Raw genomic sequence first — 18,089 nt, 5'->3', positions numbered from 1 at the left:
GGAATTAGTGCTTTTAATTAAGATAATATCGTAATATAGTAACAGATATACTAAAAGTTAATAAAGTAGAGATCTTAATAAAAATGAAGTTTTAAGGTCTTTTATAATTAATTAGAATTACTACTATAACAGAATTACAGTTGTATAAGGAGCTACTATAGAGAGAGAGAATCTCCTATATAAAGGGGTAGCGTACTTAGTAGTACAGCCTATAGTACTGAGTCTACGCCTACAATCCCTATATTTCTAATAGGGGGAGTGTGGCGCTCTTAGCGAGCCTTATCCATTCCTCGGATCGAGGACGAATCCCGTGCTACAAATTGCTTTTTACACGTGGAGCAACACATCTTTATCTTGATGGAGCTACTGTAGGATTGTTATTATCCCTTATTCAGCCTCTCTTCGGCACTTGTTCGTCGTATCTTTGAAGGAAGCCACGATCTCAGCTGCAAGCCAATCTTCTAATCCATTTCCCCGCATTGCGCCTCTTGTTCCACGTTGTGTCCGAGACTCGTTCGCGGGAGTGATATTCTCCGAAGTAAGATACCATTCATCTGGCCAGATAGGCTGTGCGAAGTGGACTTCGGAAGCGTTGCAATAATCTCAGATTCCACGTCGTTGCTCAGGCATAGATCAGATGCCGGCACGGGATGGTCTGCATATCACCCCATTCAAGCCAAACCTGAGCACAGGTGCAAATGCCGGCGCTATACTCGCTTGCACCATTTCAGCTATAAGCGCCGTCACCCCCACCGCTACATTCCTATCTGGTCTACTATCTGCCCTAAATTAGCATCGCTGGTGAAGATCCGAAGATCTTGACTTGTACCTATAATAGTTACCCCTGATAACCTACGATAGGATTCTTTTCGGTTTGATAGCTTCAAGGAATTCTGCGGAAAAGCAAACTCCACATGCTTTGTGCACACGGAAAGGGGTGATTTCGGACGTCCCCCAACGATTTTCCGCCGCTATGTTCCACATGCGAAAGGTAACACTAGTATGGCAAACACCGACTTCGCCCTTCTTCTCAACGAGATCTACTTGGGAACATATTGAAGACGCTCGCAATAGAAGAAGTAGGAGGCATTAACTTTATGGGGAGAGGAAGAAACCGAGAAACTCGATACAGACAAGATGAGGTTCCTTTGTTTACCAGGTGCCTACGGCAGTGCGAAAGTGAGCCTCCCACGCCTACTCTCAGGCAATTCTAACGTTTTCAGAACTTTCAAGTCCAACTAGGTACCTTTCATAGTTCTCACCAATACGGTCTATGTTAACACAACCAACAGCACCCTTCTGCAAAGAAATGTCCAGTGATGGCAAAACCGAATTCTTCTTCACTCAAGGAGAAATATTATGCGATCCGCCCCCAGGATTTCTCGACTACTTCGGTCCAGCTCCCCACTACCGCTTCATAGAATACGACGGCATCGAGCAAAACGACGTCCTCGAACGCGTGCGCGACTTCCCAGAAGGGGAAAATCCTGAAGACGTCCTTCGTGAGCTCATGCCCGAAGGTTCAGACGGGATTCGCTCTTCAGTGCGCAACGCCCTCGATGCAATCTACGCTACGATCGAGAAACACGGCCCTTTCGATGGCATATGTGCGTATTCTGAAGGCACCGTCGTGGGCTCTACCCTGATCATGGATGAGCGAAAACGATTTGAGGATGAGGGACGGCCAAGAAGTATCAAGCGCGCTGTGTTCTTCGCGGGTTGGCCACCCTTGCATCTCGGGAGGAATGAGATGTTGCTTAGGGACAATAGCGAGGAGGTTGTGGATGTGCCGACGCTGCATTGTGTTGGTGCTGATGATCCGTACCTAGCTGGTGCCATGGCCCTCTACAATGTTTGTGAGCAGGATGACGCGGTACTGTTCGATCATGGGAAGGGGCACACGATCCCTAGGGATGCGCAGACGCTGAGGGAGTTGGGGGATGCGGTGAGGGGATTAGGGAAGGCTTGTTTCTAGGTAGAGCTTGAGGAGTTCGATCGATCGATTCAAATTGACCATTATTTCGCGTCTTGACGTTTTGCTTGGTCCTTTGATATTCTACTTTGAGCCTGGCCGTGCACTTCCATTCTGTGTCTCGGCGTGAGCTAGAATCGTTGCAGTCTTTCATCTCCGAATATCCCGCGGTAACCTCGCGAAGTTAGCAAATAGAAACCTCATTCCTTATCAACTATCTCCATCCTGATAGAAACGGTTGAGGCAGATCGACATTCAAACTGCGCGATGTTTTGAACGATTTCTAGAGTCCACTCCCTCAACAAGGCTGATATTGATCAGCAACGCCATAACCTGGAAAATGACGTGACCCACTCAAAGTCTTAGCGCGTGTTTTCAGATCCATGCTTGCGGTCACGAAACTGAAACATTAATACTTAGTAATCACGAATTCAAGACATGCTTATCTAGTTTCCGACTACTTCAGACAGACTCAGATTTTCATTCGCGGTTACATTCGGGTTCGAGGCTCTGTTTCAGATCTTGCCATCTCTTTTGCCCGTCTCTTCTTTGGACGATCTTTCTCGTGTGAAACATGGGAGATCGAGATTGCCAACACTGGACTACCGACAGGTGAGAAAGGGAGAGGATGAGAAGACGAAAGAGGAAGTTGTAGACGAAGCCCGCATGTATGAGCCGCATGCGGCTGTTCTTAGTCTGCCTGGCTAGAGGGATGTGTCGGAGAGAAAGCTTAGCGTGAGCAACGGCTTGGCAGGGCTGCGATAGATACGAGAACTTCAGATGAGAGACAGAGAGAGACCTGAGAGAGATAGACGGTGAGATGTATGAAGAATCGATCGACCTTGGGAAGGGTACTTTGACTTGGCAAAGGGTAGATAGGAAAGGGAAGGGAATGGGAGGATGATGGCGGGTATGTGTTGTCTCTATTGATCGATCGAGTCAGGGAATTCTGGACTCAAGTTCCTCAGGGAGGGGATTCTGAGTTTCTGTATATTTTGTAATCGATGTCGAGATGTAAGTGCCGAGGAATGGCGGAAGAAATGAGGTATCTGCTTTTGAATCTGAGCTCCCTTTGTTACAAATCGATATTGTTGTTGACGAGGAAAAGATCAGACGGCTGAAATTATGAGGAATCGGTTGTGCTATAAGCGGCATCAAGATTGGTAAAATATATGTAAAGAAGAGAAACTATGTACACAAAACCTCGATACCTCAGAACTCGAGCCCCTATCATCTCCTGGGAGACTTTATCCCTCTCATTATGAAGACACCATAATGGGACTCACAGACATTGCGAGTACCATTGACTCTGGAAAACACAGGTTGAACCTGTTACACAGTCCGTTGCTCCTGTCCATTGGTTCCCACCACATTGTCCATACTTGGCGATCGTTCCAACTGTGCTCGAAGTCGTTGCGGCTCTAGTGCTAGATGACGTTTTGACTACTGCTACAAAGGTTGATGAGCTTTGGACCAACGAGCTGGTGACGGGTATGGCGCCCTTGATTGTGGTAGAAGTAGCTTTTGCTGATGAGGATAAAAGCTTGGTCGAAGCCGGAATACTCGAAGAAGTCTTTTTCGCAGATACCACAGTTAAAGTGGACGGAGCCTGCACTGCTGCGACAGAGACTTTCGACGTGGCCAGGACAGAAGATCCTCCCACTCCACTCGAGACTGGCTTCCACAATGCAGCGGGTGTATAAACAGGAATTGGGATATTAGTCCCATACCCAGCAACTCCCCAAACTGGGCTAGCTGGCGGTGTGAAACCAGCTGGTGCTACCGTCGGAGTCACTGAAGTTGTGAAAGTTGCAAGAGGCAGACCGGTGGATTTCCTAGCACAGTATCCTATACCGTAAACGTTCTTGCATTGATTGACGACTGTGTTGCCGTTCACGGTCCACATATTGAAGTTGGAGAGCGTAATGTCCGTAGCGGGGACTTGGTCACTTCCACGGATCACGATGGCGCCTCGAGAAGAGCCTTTGTTCATTGTGCCAGTCCAGTTACTGAATGTGAGGCTGCTGAGAGCGACGGCTCCCGTGTTGGGGGTGAGGTGGTTCTTCCAGTATTGATCAATGTCTGCACTTGAATTAGAGACATTGGATAGAGGGTAAGTAGGATCTTCTTACCAAGCGCGTAAGTAGTATCGTAGGCCCAGAAATTCTCAAAGAGAGAATCTTTGACGTATCCAACTGCACCGGAACCACCTGGGAAAGTTTTTATCATCAACATCTGTGTGCATTGATATGTCAAAATATTTCGCATGGTGATGTTGGAGACTGCTGCAGCCGTGGATAGATCTGTGATATCGGCTGTGAGTGACCCAATTGACATTCCGCCACTCTGGTTGCAGATGATGTCCTCGATGAGGACGTTGTTCGATGGAGACTTAACACTAATACACTCATCTCGGTTCGTCACTTCGATGTCATGCATGTAGCAGTTGTCGGTGCAGATAACGTCGATACCGTCAGTGCCGCCAATGTTAGGTCCGTGGACGGTAAGGTGGTATGCTTCCATGTTCGAGACGGAATTGAAAACTAAGTGGAATGTTGGTGAGTCGACAAAAATCATGTCGTGTATGGCGATATTCTTGCAATTGATAAAACGGAATAGGCGGGCATTTTGTCCTGAAGCTGTGATTCTGGTGATGTAGCCTTGTCCGTTGATTGCGCCAAGGCCATTACTTGAGAAAACCTCGATATCGTTCGTGTTCTGGATTACAATAGCATTGCCATTGAATGCCCCATTCGAGGTCAGAGTGATCAGTCCGTCAATTTGGAGCGCGTAAGCAGAGCCTTTATTGAGTATGACACCGGTGGCAACTGGAAGTGTTAGCATCGGATCCATACGGGCTTGTGGAGGCATTACTTGAGAAGGATCCAGGCGGAACATAGATAGTTGCTCCTCCTGTTGAAGCGCATTTGGAGAAAGCTGACAAAATTGCGGGACCTATGTCTGTTTTATTGTCTGCTTTGGCTCCGTATTCAAGTATATTGCAAATCTTGGTTTTGGAGGAGAGTGGAGTGAGTGGTCCAATTGAGGTCTTATCGACTTGAGCAGCGGCTTGGGCAAGAGAAGAGAAAAATATGGCAGGTATAATAGCTGAGATGATATTTGAAAACATGGTCAAAGAATCTCAGCACCAGCTGATAGTTCTTGGACGAAAAGAATGCTCAGATAGAGCTGAATGGATATGATAAAAGAATGTACGGGAGAAGATGCATCTCCAGGCGCTGTATACTCAGAAAATAATACACAGACAACAAAATTCGTAATAAGCAAAATGGGCAGCGGGGGCTTTATGAGGCTGACTTGGTCATCTCAAAGTGGAGGTCCTGCAAATGACCCTTGGTTTGAGAAACATCAGCACAGGGCAGAAGCTGGTCCTCCGTGGGAGCTTGATTCGTAACACTGTTTATCTTTAATATATTCTTGAGTAGAAACCCGGCGTTCGGAACCTTCTCATCAATGAGATCGTGGAGTGGCGCTCCATTATCTCCACAGGATGTTTCAAGCTTGCGAACCCTGTTTGTGGGTATCCGTAAGTCCGAGTCTGAAATCTGGAGGCCAAAGTCTAGACTGATCTCTTAAAAGCCAAGAATTGAATCCATCTTTCGATTCTCGAAGACAGGCACTGTCATGGGAAATGGAACCTCTTATCATTAGGATATCTTCAGGGCAGCAGAGAAATCCATCCGTGTTGGGAGACAGAGTGTTGGGTGTATTAAGCTTGATTGTTGAAGGTATGCTGAAGCTGTAGTTATATACAGAGGCCCTTGAGTGGCTCCTTCCCTAACAATCCGGGAATAGGTGCTGTGTTAAGGCCATCTTGAGTTACAGCTAGCACCAAATTCGCATAGAAGGTTCGTCAATTGTTGAGATGATAGAGGCTTGGATGTCAGATATCGAAAATTTGCTGTCATTAATATGAAACATGTGATTTGGTTTCGGGACCGAACAATTTCGGGTGTCAGGGGTGTCACATGACTGTCCGCTTGGGCTCTTCCCGAGGTCTTTCCGACGCGCTTTGTCGCGTTGCTGAGGGGTTGCGGCAACTTCCAAAATACAAAGCCAACGATGAATATGTCTAGATTGGCGGTATGGATTTTTAACCTGTCTTGCAGCCATTTCTGAGTGGACCCAAACTTGGAGAACGCAGCATTACTTGTTAGAACAGACGCTAATGTTCATGGGCTTTCGCTGAGACTTCTATCAAAAGTATGCTTTTGGAAGAGATGGCTGCAGAGACACAAAGAGGTTTGACAGCGCCAGATTGGGAGTCGTGGGAGGACAAGGCGTTCAACGTCAGCGAAGTGAATCCCATGATATATGATGCTTATACCACGAACTTCTTGATCCAAAAAGCGCCTACGGAAAGTTGGTGGGATATCTGAGATCTGGCTGAGTCATCAATACAACAAGTGCATTTTGAATGTCTTGCGTAGGAGATATTTATTATGTGCCATCGCTCAACGTCAACAACGTTAATTCGTTTGTGCTTCTTGTGTGTTTGACTTTGTGATTATTTCAAATCTTTGTTCTAAGATGTAATGCTCCTGTAATGAGCCCTGTAGATTTACACTGGTACCTGGATATACTCTTAAATTTTGGCATGGATAGACGGCCTGAAGAACCAAAAGTTTGACCAGATAGCCAGGATGAGCTCAAATATCTAGCTGGATAATGATCTGAGCTGAAGCAGTCCATTTAGGTAAGCGAGACGGACACGCTAGCTCTGTTGACCTTGGTAAACAATCAGAAAAATCAGGCTATAGCACGCTGAAGCTCTACTATCCGTCGCTTTTCCCTCTCTTCTCCAAGCTTACTTGACAACTTCATCCCAGCACGATGACGAACGAGACAGTCAGTACAATGGCTGACGAGGAACATGGCAAGGAAAATTCGAGGCTAGAGCCTGGTAAGCTTTACTCTTTCACCTCTCACGTTCTTCGAAACATCCAATTCCTGATAAACACTCTAGTAAGCTCAAGACTTCGATCTTCCCATGCGCGTGTAGCGGCGACCTCCACAATCACATCTCGCGCCCAGGCGGATCTCGTTATTGCTCAAACCAGCCCTGACGCGCCTGGCTTTGTCCGATTCCCAAAGCTTCCTCTAGAGTGAGTCTATACCTTCAAATCATGACCGAGTCCCTGGGTGTGTGGAATAGCTTCCACCCTAGCCAGTGAACTTCGGAGAACCATTCATCACAGAGTTGCTGATCGTACCTCTGTGTAGGCTCCGACTCAAGATCTGGAGAGACTCCTTCCCAGAGCCCCGTCACGTCACCGTCGCAGTCATTGTCAGTCCAGAATTGAAGACTCGCAAGTTAGGAAGTACGCAAGAGCCACCCGTCACACTTCTGGTTTGAAAGGAAAGTGGCTATGAAACATTAGGGCACTACATCGTCATTCCTGTCCTTTCCGTCAAACTGCCACAAAATGTCAAATATGTACGACCTGCGACTGCGCCCAGAGCTTCATTTCAACGACCTGTCTTTGCTTTGGCAGGCGAATATGCAGTCGATCTTGGATGCCATGGGTCCTAACCGGGCGCAGGCAGACATTCTCCGGAGTGTCGTGGCAGCTGCACATCATTATTCGTTGGATGCATTCGGAACTGCGATCCGAGACTGTTTGGAGAAGAGCAAGCGCCGATTCACTAATGGTTAAGCCCCCGCTGTGTCCCTTTATGCGGATCTTTCTGAGGATTAATGCAACACACAATGCTGCGGAGTGGTATACTGCTGCTCATTCTTATACGGGTGCATTCTTGATTGTTGCGGAGCAAAGGGTCCTTGATTGACTGCCCCACAATGACATCGTCCAACAATGGAATCAAAAGCTTTGTCGCCAAATTGGTTTCTAGGGAGACCATGAGCAGCATTGAGCTTTGGTATAGCGTTAGGTTTTCTCTTATTGCGGTACGGAAAAGAATACAGCATCAATCTAGACAGGGCAGTACTATGACATATCACTGCAAACCTCAGCTTTTTTTTATTTTCTTAAAGTTTTAGGACTAGGAGTATTGAATTTTAATCCGGTGATGAGAGTAAGCTCCTTTACTCAGTGGTTGAGAAGTCAGTGTCGGAATATCATCTGAATTCTTCTTACCGATTGCCTCTAATGTCCGTGTAGGAGAGGGGCATTCGAACGTAAACACAACAAGCGAAGGGGTCTGTGCGAAGACTGCGAAAATAAACGATCACATCAGAGTTACTTCTTCACCGTGACTCTAACCCCCTTAGACCCTTCTCTTCCAACAGGGATGAAAACATCTTTCGGGAGCACCATATCCTCAGCTGTGGTCTCAAACAACTCAAGATACCCCACATCTCCCTCGGTCCTCACATCTTGGCTTCCATAAGCCCTGAAAATTCTCGCGATGGCAAGATATAGCTCTGCATACGCCAAATTGATACCAATGCACAATCGTGTACCCTTCGTGAAAGAGACAAGATATTTGTCCAAACGTGGATTCTCAATCCACCTCTCCGGCAAGAATTTCCTGGAGTTCGGGAACACCGACTCGTCATGATGAACTAGGACGCTGGTCATGCCGACTGGGGTACCTGGAGGTATATACCAATCTCTATTTCCGTCATTGAAGACTAGAGTCTCGTCTGGAGCTATTCGTTGAAGTCGCGTGCATACTCCATAGCTGAGTCGAATGGATTCTTGAATGCAGCCTGTCAAGTACGGCAGTTGCTCCAAGGTCGCAAGTGTGACTGTTGAAGCTGGCCCTTTCAGGGCGGTCTGCAACTCTGCTTTCAGTTTTCTGAGAGTGTCTGGCTGCGCGATGAGAAAGTAGACGGCAACGCACAGAGCCCATGCTGTCGTGAGAGTTCCAGCAACAACGATGGTTTGACCATCTTGGGCGAGACGCTCGTCTGATTTCTCTTCCTCAGGAAGATTGCTGTTTAACATTTCATAGAAGATTGTTCGATGGTCTGCATTCTTTGAGTCGTCTCTCTGACCGGACTTCATTTCTTTGATTTGGTTCCTGATGCTCTGATCATGAGGTCAGTGGGACTCTCAGGAAGAAATCAAGAAGGCAACTCACAGCTTGGAAGTCAAAAAATGATTTCATGTTTGGGTCCAGCCAGGTCATAGACGAGTCTGGCAGGGCTTTCATCAGAGGTAGTATCCAAGGATATTGCTTGATAAGTGCTCCACCACTACTGCCAGCTACTGAAGCATCGTGGAATGTCGGCTCGAAATCCTCCTGATCGACTCGATGGTCTGATCTCGCGAAAGCATATTCTTGAGCAATGTCTAAGATAATATTAGCACTTATCAAACCAATATTGTCAGGCTCAGACCATTTGTATAAGCAGAGAAAGCATAATTAAGAGGTATCGGCTCGCCAGAAGTTTGAAATCCTCGAAATCGACCCATCAAAGCCTCAACCCTCTCCTCAATAATTGGCTGCAGCTTCCGTACTGCACCCTTAGAGAAGAACGGATGTACAGCTGCTCTCCGAATACGATGTAGATCGTGGTCATTTGTACCAAACATCGATTGTGGCACATCGAATTGAACAGTCATCCAACCCCAGCGATGACGCCTCCTGCCAGGTCCAGCATACAACTTCTCGTAGAACTCCGGAGATGAGACGTGTAATTCGTATGGGTTGATCCGGATGATAGGACCATACTTCTCGTGCATTCGGCCGATTTCAAACGTGTATTGTCCGCCGAGAATTACATCGTAGTAGAACTCATACCTGCAATTTGTCAGCTTGGCAAGGATATCGAGAGTTTTGGTCGTACCAGAAACTGACAGCTGCCAATTTCGGTCCTGGAAACTTGGCGATGGGACTGAAATACAGGCGGTGGATAGCTTGAGCAACATGATATATAAGCCAGGAGATAATTACCACCAGCAGTGCTGTACTGTTAAAGATGAAATTCATTCTGAATACAAAACGAGAAGTTTTGATGATGGGAAGAGTCAGAGAGGGATGGCTGGAACATAAGTACCAAGAACACAGCAACGACTGCGGAGATACTTCAGAAGATATTCATTAGAATGTACTTATCAAGCTAGTGACCGAATCATCACTCTTTATGTGGTGCATGAAGTCAAATACTACACCAAATCAGGTATCATATCCGTAAGACTCCCCGCATATATGTGGAGTGAAGGCTGAGTTGGTGGGGGCACAAGGATCTGGTTTCCGAATCATTTCTCGTCGCCCAGTTCTTCTGTTATCCACTTTTAAGGTGTCAAATTTTCTCTTGTAAACTGATTCTATCATTGAGACTTCAACGTACGACTGAATCCGCTCTGAGATGAAGCCATCGCTTCTCGATCCCATTCTCCTAAAGATCTACTGCAGGGAACGGCTCTAGCCGAAACAGCGGACCTACCCGCAAGGATCTTCAAGCCAGGCTCAGATCCAGATTTTCGCGATGCTCACATTCCTGTGGAGACTGATGAAGTGAAAACCGGGTTCGCTCCCTTGTACGAGAGAGGGCGGATCTACAGGCGGGGACGTAGCAGTGAAATTTTGGGGGACTGCTCGGAAAGAAGGAAGGCAGTTTCGCGAGCTTGAGCGACGTTGGACCACCCCCGAGTCTGGGAGAAGTCGGTTCAGAACGCTATTGCAGATAAGACAATAAGGACCAAATAGTTGTTCACCCGTTCAGCTAGATCCTCTCTCTCCGGGTCCATTTTGATGTTGATTTATATCACGTGATTTGATGAAGCGTGAGATATCGAGTTAACCAAGTGATATTGCTCCTGTAAAGCTGTCAGGCTGTTCCAAATCAGGAAGCGGTACTGGGGGCGAGAAGAACTCGTAGAGGCTAACGCTATAAAATTGTAAACTATTCTTGAGTAAACTGACCAGGTGAGTCACATGCCATTGTTCCCGAGTAGTAACTTACACGAATGAAGTTTATTCGTAGGTACTTGTAGAACGTATCGAATCTATCAACAGAGTAAATGGAAAGGTCGGACGATGCACAGTCAATGGTGAGGTCTGCCTCGAGACTTGCCCAAAGAATGGCCCGTGAATGCGGGAGGCTTGTTATTCTGAGAGACAAGCTTGCGGATTGCTCACTAGAAACCACTGAAGATTTTCGACACCAGACTTTGTGAAAAGTGTTACATTGTTTGTATCTAACAATAAGATTGGAACATCTTGCCTCTTTGTAAGGGCTGGCAGGATTCCCGAGGTCCGCATATGGAGCTATGAGGTCGCCTCGCCCTGGATGCGCGCTGTGGACAATGATCGTCCAGTCCGAGCTCAGATAACCAACATTGACTGGTGCACTGGATATGAAATCAGTGAAGAAGAATCGTTCTATACACTTCGTAAAATGATCACGGGAATTGTTGTTTTTGAGATTCAATCGAGCCATAGGTACCCTACAAGGTCTCATTTTAGAGCCTTTGAAAATTCCTGGCATTCGTCAAAGTTAGGACAGGAGACTGATAACAAAATACGAGTTTGCTATTGCATCAAATCTTCTCATAATTCCTTGACGCACGGATGAAGAATGTAGCAAGTCTGTAATTGACGTCCCATGGCCAGAAGCAGAAATTACCAGAGAGAGGGAAGTACAAGATGGTATCAGACTAGACAGAACATTTTGATTTGACATCACCACTGGGACCAGTTGAGGAGTAGGATGATCGCGAGCTAATTGATGGTCAGCGTGACGCACTTATCCGCGTACAGCTGCAGCAGTCTCCGGAAGGGCGGTAAACTAAAGGTATCGAACTGCTCGCTGGCTCCCAGGGCATGTGAAACTGGCGACAACTGCTCACGATCACTTGTGGCAATGAGCTTTTTGCAGCCCATCTGGAGAGGAATGATGCTGTCGGGCTCGTTGCAGAATGCGTGTTCGTCGTTTAGAACGACTGGAAACTGCAACTTCCATTCTGCGAGTTGAGCCGAGTTATTGCAGGTGGAGACGACAATCATCGGCAGTGTCTCGTCTTGGAAGACTTTAGGTGCAGCCTTCATGCCGAGGCTCAGGTAACTCGCCAGCTCCACAGCATCCAGCAATCCGCCACTTTGGATCTTGTCCCATTGCTGGACCCAAACTCTGGCTGCTTCTTGATCTTCATTGCCAGCAGGTACGCGCATGTCGCCTCTCCAGGACTTGATTGTATTGACAATGCAATACCAGTGGTGATATTCATCATCCAGAGAAGGCTCATGCTCTGATTGCAGCTCACTCTTCGTGAGCCGAAGAGTACCAAAGTAGATGAGCTTATACTCGTCAGCCATGCCCGGCTGCTGCTCATTAACGGTCTGGCGCTGCTTGATGAGCTTCTTCATCAGAGACCATACGGTCTTGTTTGAAGGAGCCACGACAAGGGTATTGTTGCCCAGAATTACCGAAATGGTGCCAATGACAGAGTTTGTAACACTCATGCTAGTTCCCGGTGAACCTTGGATCAACGTCAGAAAGTCACCAGACCAGAAAGACTTATACATGACCTCCTTCTGCTGAGGATTCAGAGACGATGCTTTAAAGTAAGCTTTCACGGCTGCTTTTCGCAGCTCGTTAGTACACAGCTCAAACAGAGGTTGCTGGGGCAATCTGATCTTTCGTCCCATGATCATCGACTGAAGCGCATAGTTCTCATCATAGCGATTGACATGTCTCGAGATGAAGCTAATCGCCTTCATTTGACGGACTGCAGCGAGGTCACTAGACTTGGTGAAGATCTCGAACTCGCAGTCCTGGCCCTCAGTGAAGAGACTAAGTTGGCTATCATCCAGAGTGATGGCAGCTCTGTAGTCGGCATTATCAATCTCAGGAGTGTCGAAGCGGCTTGCTCTCCAATGGTACTGCACAGGAGCAGGAGCAGAGTAAGCGTGCGAAGGCCAGCTGTTGTTTTCTATCGCATTCTGAGTCTGAATGACCGACTCTGTGCCACCTACCTCGCTTGATCTCAGACGATGGCGGATGATAGCTTCCGGAGTGTGTTCCATGACATGATCACCGCTCAGCTCATCAGGCTCGGTTGAAGCAGAGACAAGTCGGATGGTGATCGTATCTGCTGGGAGGGGAGGTCTACCGAGGCCTCCATAGTTCTTGATGTTGAAGTCGATTTGACACCTACGTGTGGTAGGATTTATCGACACGATAGTACCCCCATGAGGCTTTCCTTCTCCGTAATTCTGAAGGTGAGCAACAGCAGCATGCATGTGATCACGGTAGATTGCCAATGAGAACTGAAAGCGGTAGTCCTCCAAGGAATCAAATTTCTGATACGCAGTGTTGCTGAGAACGCGAACATCGCCTGTTTGAGGATCGACGCTTTGCATCCAGCCGGGGAAGGTGATGGGTGTGTAAGAGCCACTATCTTGGATCTTCTGCAGTTCTTTGATCCACTGCATCTTGACATTGTCGAGTTGTGCTTTGTAGAACCAATAGGCACCTGCCAAGGAGTTTTGCATCATCATGTCAAAGAATCTGTCAGTGCAGGCATTGACTCCAGCCGCCTGGGGATCACGCATAACAACCAAGACAACATTGGCTTTGAGAGCAAAGTCCCGAACGATCTCGCCGAGTTCCGAGTCGCTATGGAAGTCCGAGTCCTTGCGGACACAGAAATTGAGGCAGTCAATTTCAACGCAGTTGAGCTTCGTAAAGTGGTCTTGGATCTCTCCGAGCTGCTTACTACTCATATCAGTCCCCATCCAGTTTTGGAAGATGTCGAGCTGCTCCTGCATGGATGCTGCCAAGTTGACAATCTTACGCCAAGTGATGACCTTCTCATTGTTGATATGAAAAGGCGTCATGTGTTCTCGGTGGATAGGAACTGAAGTGTTGAAAGGCAATGGCTGAGTCTTGTCTTCACCATTCACTTGGCTCAAAACAACGGCTGGATTTTGACTGCTGAAATGATATTTCAAGTTCATTTTCTTTACGAGAGTGCTCTCCATCGCGCCAAGTATGTTGATACCAGAGACGAACACAACTGCTTGGGTAAGCTGTCTGAGCTTGGGCATGTGCGTGTGCGTCGGGTAGTCACCGGTCTGTCGAGGTTCACCATTGTAGTAGTCAAGAACAAGTAAATCCTCGGCTGCCTTGGGGGTAATTTGTTCCTTGGTCATACCATTAACCAAATTGATCTCGGCAAGATTGGCGCCTCTACGCACACTAGGATTGAAGTGGATATCGTCGGTCGAGAACATGCTGAATGATGTTTGTATGTGATGGCGCTCTCCTTTACTGAAGCCGTGCTTTGCCTTCGACTTGCTTGCTTTCTTAACGCCCTGACCAGTCTTGAGGAGGGGGTTACGCTTGTCATGACCATGCCTAGTTCTGCCAACAACCTTGTTGTTACTCTTGGCAACGTCCAGGGTACCAAAGAGTCCTGTCGAGGGATCATTCTGGACCTGGTTGGGCTGTTGTTGATTTCGTGCAGTGGCTGAACCTTCCAGGCCGATGTTGGCGATATCTGAGAATGATGGGTCGTGATTACCGATCAGAGGACGAACTGACGCATTGCGAAGGTGGGGGTTATCGGTTCCTGGGCCAAAGGCGGATGAGGGTAGTTTCTTCTGTTGATTCACCGAGCCAGAGCGAAGACGAGATGAAGATTGGTTGTCCATATCTTCAACGACCTCTTGAGCGAGGGTTGCATTGTTTTCTGGTTGCTGACGCAAGCCATAGGGTTTGTTTGAAGCTGATCCAGAGGCAAAGCTGCTTTGGTCGACTGGGCCTCCCCGCCCACGACGACCACCACGCCAACTACCACGACCACGACCACGACCACTACCACGACCACGGCCTTGCCCAAAGGGGGGGCCTCCAGGATTCGGCGCACTGCTCATCTTCGTGTTTGTCACGATAGCTTTTCTTCTTTTGGATTTTCTATTTTGGGAGATATTAGCAAATGATCATTGTAATGTTTTAATATTGTGATGTTGTGATGTTGTGATGTTGTGATGTTGTGATGTTGTGATGTTGTGGTGTTGCGGTGTTGGAGTGTTGTGGTGTTGTGATGTTGGAGTGCGCGAAGATCGGTGGGTCGCACTCCAATCTCCAAGGAGGACGTTCCGCGGATGGCAGAAGACACTTAAGGGCTTTGAGGAGGAGAATAGGAGACTATTTGACTTGCTAATGATTTTCTATGGAAGAGGAATCGATTGAGATCGGCTGTCCTTGACAGCCCAACGCGAGATCTGGTAGGAGAGGGGAAGATGAACAAATTGCCACTCGACAACGAACTGGACACGTTGAATGCCAGGGGGCTTACAATGGGCGGACTTGGGATTTGCAGATGAGGTTGCAGAGATCTCATGAGCTCAAGGTTCTCGAGATTGAAGGGAGGCCACCGATCGCAATGTCAATCGACGCGCCGTGGGAGAATAATAACACCGCGAGAAATCGCAGAAGGAGGAGATGATGATAATTTGTATGTGATATCGAGGAGTTAAGAAGGAAGGGTGGATACTTACGGGATCCAAGCAACAGAGGGAAGCAATAAAAAGATGCTGCAGCTTGAGGAGGAAGGAAAATCTATAAAGGTCGGGAGACAAAGTGAAGGAGGTAGACTCTGGCTGCAGACTAGCGGCATAGTTAAGCGATGGTCACGCTATATGACCAGGTTCTCTGGTTTAAATCTATCCAATACACTAGCCATTACTGGCTAAGCGCAGCCTGACGAGGGATCAGAAAGACCGTAAAGAGATTGTTGTCGCAGAAAGAGCAGATTCACAAATTAAGAATACGTTCATTGGTTGTCCAAATATTATTGAGGCTGCCTAATGACTTGTCCAAGAGTATGTGTCGCTCATGAGAGCTTGAGGTATTGTCTGGCATATCCTAGCCTTTCAGATATTGATGTTCTGCTACAGACACGGGGAACCCTTGGGAACATCAGATACATTCAGACCTGAGACACCCTGTAGCATTTGAAGGAGATGTCGCACAGTGCATGCATGACTTTCAATCCAAATCCATGAGTGCTTTGGAATGACTTGAAGAAAGGGGGACAATGTAATAATGTTTCCCAAAGGGACGTAAAGGTATCTTGGCTGGACAGCACTGTGAGCCTTCAAGGACTCTGTCTGGTGTCCAATGAAACTAATCCAATAACTACAGGCACTAAACGAAGTACTCCAGACACTCCTGTAGAAAGAAGGAAGTCCGAATTTGGCGTGCTCGGCCTGAAAGATCAAGTTACGACTCACCAGCGGCGAGACGGGGCTAGCACAATGAATTATAGTAGATAGCTTTCAAGTCAATAGGTGCAATTGGTCTCAACACTTTTGGGACATTTGTCAATAATACCAAATCTATTTTCTAGTGTCATCGCCATCATGTTGCCCACCAAGCGACTAAAGTCTAAGAAAGCTCAACGCCAGTCTAATCTAAACTATACCAGCATCTCGACATCCCAAGACCAAATCTCTGAATTCATCATGTGCCGCTTTACAAAGCAGCAGCGAATCCAGCAGCAAGAGCTCCAAGCAAACCTAAGACGCTGGTAACCTCTCTACCAGCAGCTCCGCTCTTGGGTGGCAAGACAGGGGTAACTGTGGAGGTTGGCGAAACCGAGGAGGCCTTGGAAGTGGTTGACATCATTGAAGTCGTAGGCTTAGAGGGTGATGCCATAGATGTCGATGTGAGACCTAGTGCAGTGCTCAAAGCGCCCTCCAAGCTGCTCTTGACACTGCTGACCGCACTTGACAGTTGTCTAGCGTTCTCAACATGACCAGCACGAATCTCCATCTTATCCTGAGTATCCTTGATATCGCGAGTTCATTGTAGAATCTCAGTTGGGTCGAAGGTGGGAGTTGGAAGTGGGTAGCCTTGGTCGACGGCATCTGCGCGCTTCTTGACGTTGTGGGTCCATTGCAGGATCTCATTGGGGTTGAATGTTGGTCTTGCAAGCGGGTGAGATTGAACAACAGCAACGGCTCTCTCGTTTAGGTCTCGGGTCCATTGGAGGATTTCGTTGGGATCGAAAGTAGGAGTTGGGAGGGGAAGGGTGTCATCGACTGGGTCTGCTCTCTTCTCAACGTCACGAGTCCACTGGAGAATCTCGTTTGGATCAAAGGTGGGAGTTGGGAGAGGAGCAGCGGCATCATGTCTCTCCTCAACATCACGAGTCCACTGAAGGATCTCTGTAGGGTTGAATGTTGGTCGAGCCAAAGGGTGAGACTGAACGACGGCATCGGCTCGCTCCTTGATGTCGCGAGTCCATTGGAGAATCTCAGTTGGGTCAAAATTTGGTGTTGGCAAAGGTAAAGCGGCCTCATTCCTCTTCTCAACATCACGAGTCCACTGAAGGATCTCATTTGGATCAAATGTAGGAGTTGGAAGTGAAATAGCCTGGATGTCGGCCTCTTCTCGCTGCTGCAGAATCTCAGTTGGGTCGAACTTGCCGGTAGTCTTTTCGGATGCGACGTAGTGGAATTTGCAGTAGCAGTACACACCGCCGTTTGGTTCTGGAGTTCTGTTAGTTGTGCAGTCGGTAGATGGTCCTTGCTTCATCAGAAGGCCTCGAGCGGTGCAATATGTACCATATGCGGCGGTGCACTGGGAGGCGGTCATGCCTGGATCTGGTCAGTAATGCATCTCAAGTATAAGAAAGAGAGACGCGCAGGGGGGAGAGATTACGCACCATGGTCACAGGTAACATCATACTGGAAGGCGTTCGAGAAGCCGAACAGAGTGAGGAGGGTGAGAAATGTTGCAAGATAGCTTGACAACATGCTTGCTGTACTTTGAGGTCTTTGCTGAAGTGACAGAGCGATGTGAGAAGGGGTTGATTGTAAGTTATTGTGATCGAAGCTGGCTTTGTGGATGACAAACTCGAAGGACTTGAGGTTGTGTTGGGTCGAGGCGTTGCAAAGCAAACAGGGTTTATTTAGATGTGGACTGGGCGACATCGGTAATTTCATTGAATAGATTCACCATAATAGGAAAACTAGCCGTGCTTTGAAGAGTCATTGATAAATAAATTCCTTTTCTGCGATTTTGGAATGCATTCACAGACTAGCAGTCGACAAAATAGTAAAGTGCGATTACGCACCAGATCAAAGGTAAAATTACCGCACGAAAATAGGCTTCCATTTGACATGTTCAGCATTGAAAACGTTCCCTCATGACACACTCCCTGGAAATGATTCA

At 47.5% G+C, this 18,089-nt stretch overlaps 7 protein-coding genes across 7 annotated transcripts; 2 read left to right on the top strand and 5 right to left on the bottom strand.

Annotated features, from left to right (window-relative positions):
- Nucleotides 1-216: 216 nt before the first annotated feature.
- ONS95_013746 (uncharacterized protein) lies at nucleotides 217-2,184 on the top strand. Its single transcript, XM_058507388.1, has 2 exons — nucleotides 217-1,179; nucleotides 1,293-2,184. Exons 1-2 carry the CDS (start codon nucleotides 1,098-1,100, stop codon nucleotides 1,973-1,975), a joined length of 765 nt encoding a protein of 254 aa, XP_058356557.1. The 5' UTR covers nucleotides 217-1,097; the 3' UTR covers nucleotides 1,976-2,184.
- Nucleotides 2,185-3,146: 962 nt separating this feature from the next.
- ONS95_013745 (uncharacterized protein) lies at nucleotides 3,147-5,886 on the bottom strand. The gene is made up of 3 exons (XM_058507387.1): nucleotides 4,847-5,886; nucleotides 4,105-4,800; nucleotides 3,147-4,054 (listed from the first exon to the last, which is right to left on the bottom strand). The coding sequence occupies exons 1-3, from the start codon at nucleotides 5,100-5,102 to the stop codon at nucleotides 3,255-3,257; spliced, it is 1,752 nt and encodes a 583-aa protein (XP_058356556.1). The 5' UTR covers nucleotides 5,103-5,886; the 3' UTR covers nucleotides 3,147-3,254.
- A 940-nt stretch (nucleotides 5,887-6,826) lies between these two features.
- ONS95_013744 (uncharacterized protein) lies at nucleotides 6,827-7,349 on the top strand (the record flags this gene model as incomplete). The annotated part of the gene is made up of 3 exons (XM_058507386.1): nucleotides 6,827-6,896; nucleotides 6,960-7,098; nucleotides 7,217-7,349. The coding sequence occupies 3 exons, from the start codon at nucleotides 6,827-6,829 to the stop codon at nucleotides 7,347-7,349; spliced, it is 342 nt and encodes a 113-aa protein (XP_058356555.1).
- A 595-nt stretch (nucleotides 7,350-7,944) lies between these two features.
- On the bottom strand, nucleotides 7,945-10,541 carry ONS95_013743 (uncharacterized protein). The gene is made up of 5 exons (XM_058507385.1): nucleotides 10,254-10,541; nucleotides 9,750-10,194; nucleotides 9,300-9,703; nucleotides 9,041-9,252; nucleotides 7,945-8,988 (listed from the first exon to the last, which is right to left on the bottom strand). The coding sequence occupies exons 2-5, from the start codon at nucleotides 9,890-9,892 to the stop codon at nucleotides 8,194-8,196; spliced, it is 1,554 nt and encodes a 517-aa protein (XP_058356554.1). The 5' UTR covers nucleotides 9,893-10,194; nucleotides 10,254-10,541; the 3' UTR covers nucleotides 7,945-8,193.
- Nucleotides 10,542-11,145: 604 nt separating this feature from the next.
- Nucleotides 11,146-15,528, bottom strand: ONS95_013742 (uncharacterized protein; the record flags this gene model as incomplete). Its single annotated transcript, XM_058507384.1, has 2 exons — nucleotides 11,146-14,822; nucleotides 15,410-15,528. The coding sequence occupies 2 exons, from the start codon at nucleotides 15,526-15,528 to the stop codon at nucleotides 11,627-11,629; spliced, it is 3,315 nt and encodes a 1,104-aa protein (XP_058356553.1). The 3' UTR covers nucleotides 11,146-11,626.
- Nucleotides 15,529-16,385: 857 nt separating this feature from the next.
- On the bottom strand, nucleotides 16,386-16,685 carry ONS95_013741 (uncharacterized protein; the record flags this gene model as incomplete). Its single annotated transcript, XM_058507383.1, has 1 exon — nucleotides 16,386-16,685. One exon carries the CDS (start codon nucleotides 16,683-16,685, stop codon nucleotides 16,386-16,388), a length of 300 nt encoding a protein of 99 aa, XP_058356552.1.
- A 30-nt stretch (nucleotides 16,686-16,715) lies between these two features.
- ONS95_013740 (uncharacterized protein) lies at nucleotides 16,716-17,671 on the bottom strand (the record flags this gene model as incomplete). The annotated part of the gene is made up of 2 exons (XM_058507382.1): nucleotides 16,716-17,512; nucleotides 17,581-17,671. 2 exons carry the CDS (start codon nucleotides 17,669-17,671, stop codon nucleotides 16,716-16,718), a joined length of 888 nt encoding a protein of 295 aa, XP_058356551.1.
- Nucleotides 17,672-18,089: the final 418 nt, after the last annotated feature.

This window comes from Cadophora gregata, assembly GCF_030347475.1.
Source record: "Cadophora gregata isolate MNR1 chromosome Unknown scaffold_8, whole genome shotgun sequence".
NCBI classification, from domain to species: domain Eukaryota; kingdom Fungi; phylum Ascomycota; class Leotiomycetes; order Helotiales; family Ploettnerulaceae; genus Cadophora; species Cadophora gregata.
This window is presented reverse-complemented; position numbering and strand designations above follow the sequence as displayed.

What these genes read in the sequence shown, in the direction of transcription:
- ONS95_013746 (XM_058507388.1), top strand. Translation starts at nt 1,098, where the DNA reads ATGGGGAGAGGAAGAAACCGAGAAACTCGATACAGACAAGATGAGGTT. An exon ending in GTGCCTACGGCAGTGCGAAA is followed by an intron (nt 1,180 to 1,292) that starts GTGAGCCTCCCA and finishes CACAACCAACAG; the next exon opens with CACCCTTCTGCAAAGAAATG.
- ONS95_013745 (XM_058507387.1), bottom strand. Translation starts at nt 5,102, where the DNA reads ATGTTTTCAAATATCATCTCAGCTATTATACCTGCCATATTTTTCTCT. An exon ending in TCCGCCTGGATCCTTCTCAA is followed by an intron (nt 4,801 to 4,846) that starts GTAATGCCTCCA and finishes TAACACTTCCAG; the next exon opens with TTGCCACCGGTGTCATACTC. An exon ending in CGATACTACTTACGCGCTTG is followed by an intron (nt 4,055 to 4,104) that starts GTAAGAAGATCC and finishes ATTCAAGTGCAG; the next exon opens with ACATTGATCAATACTGGAAG.
- ONS95_013743 (XM_058507385.1), bottom strand. Translation starts at nt 9,892, where the DNA reads ATGAATTTCATCTTTAACAGTACAGCACTGCTGGTGGTAATTATCTCC. An exon ending in TTGGCAGCTGTCAGTTTCTG is followed by an intron (nt 9,704 to 9,749) that starts GTACGACCAAAA and finishes GACAAATTGCAG; the next exon opens with GTATGAGTTCTACTACGATG. An exon ending in TTTCTCTGCTTATACAAATG is followed by an intron (nt 9,253 to 9,299) that starts GTCTGAGCCTGA and finishes ATATTATCTTAG; the next exon opens with ACATTGCTCAAGAATATGCT.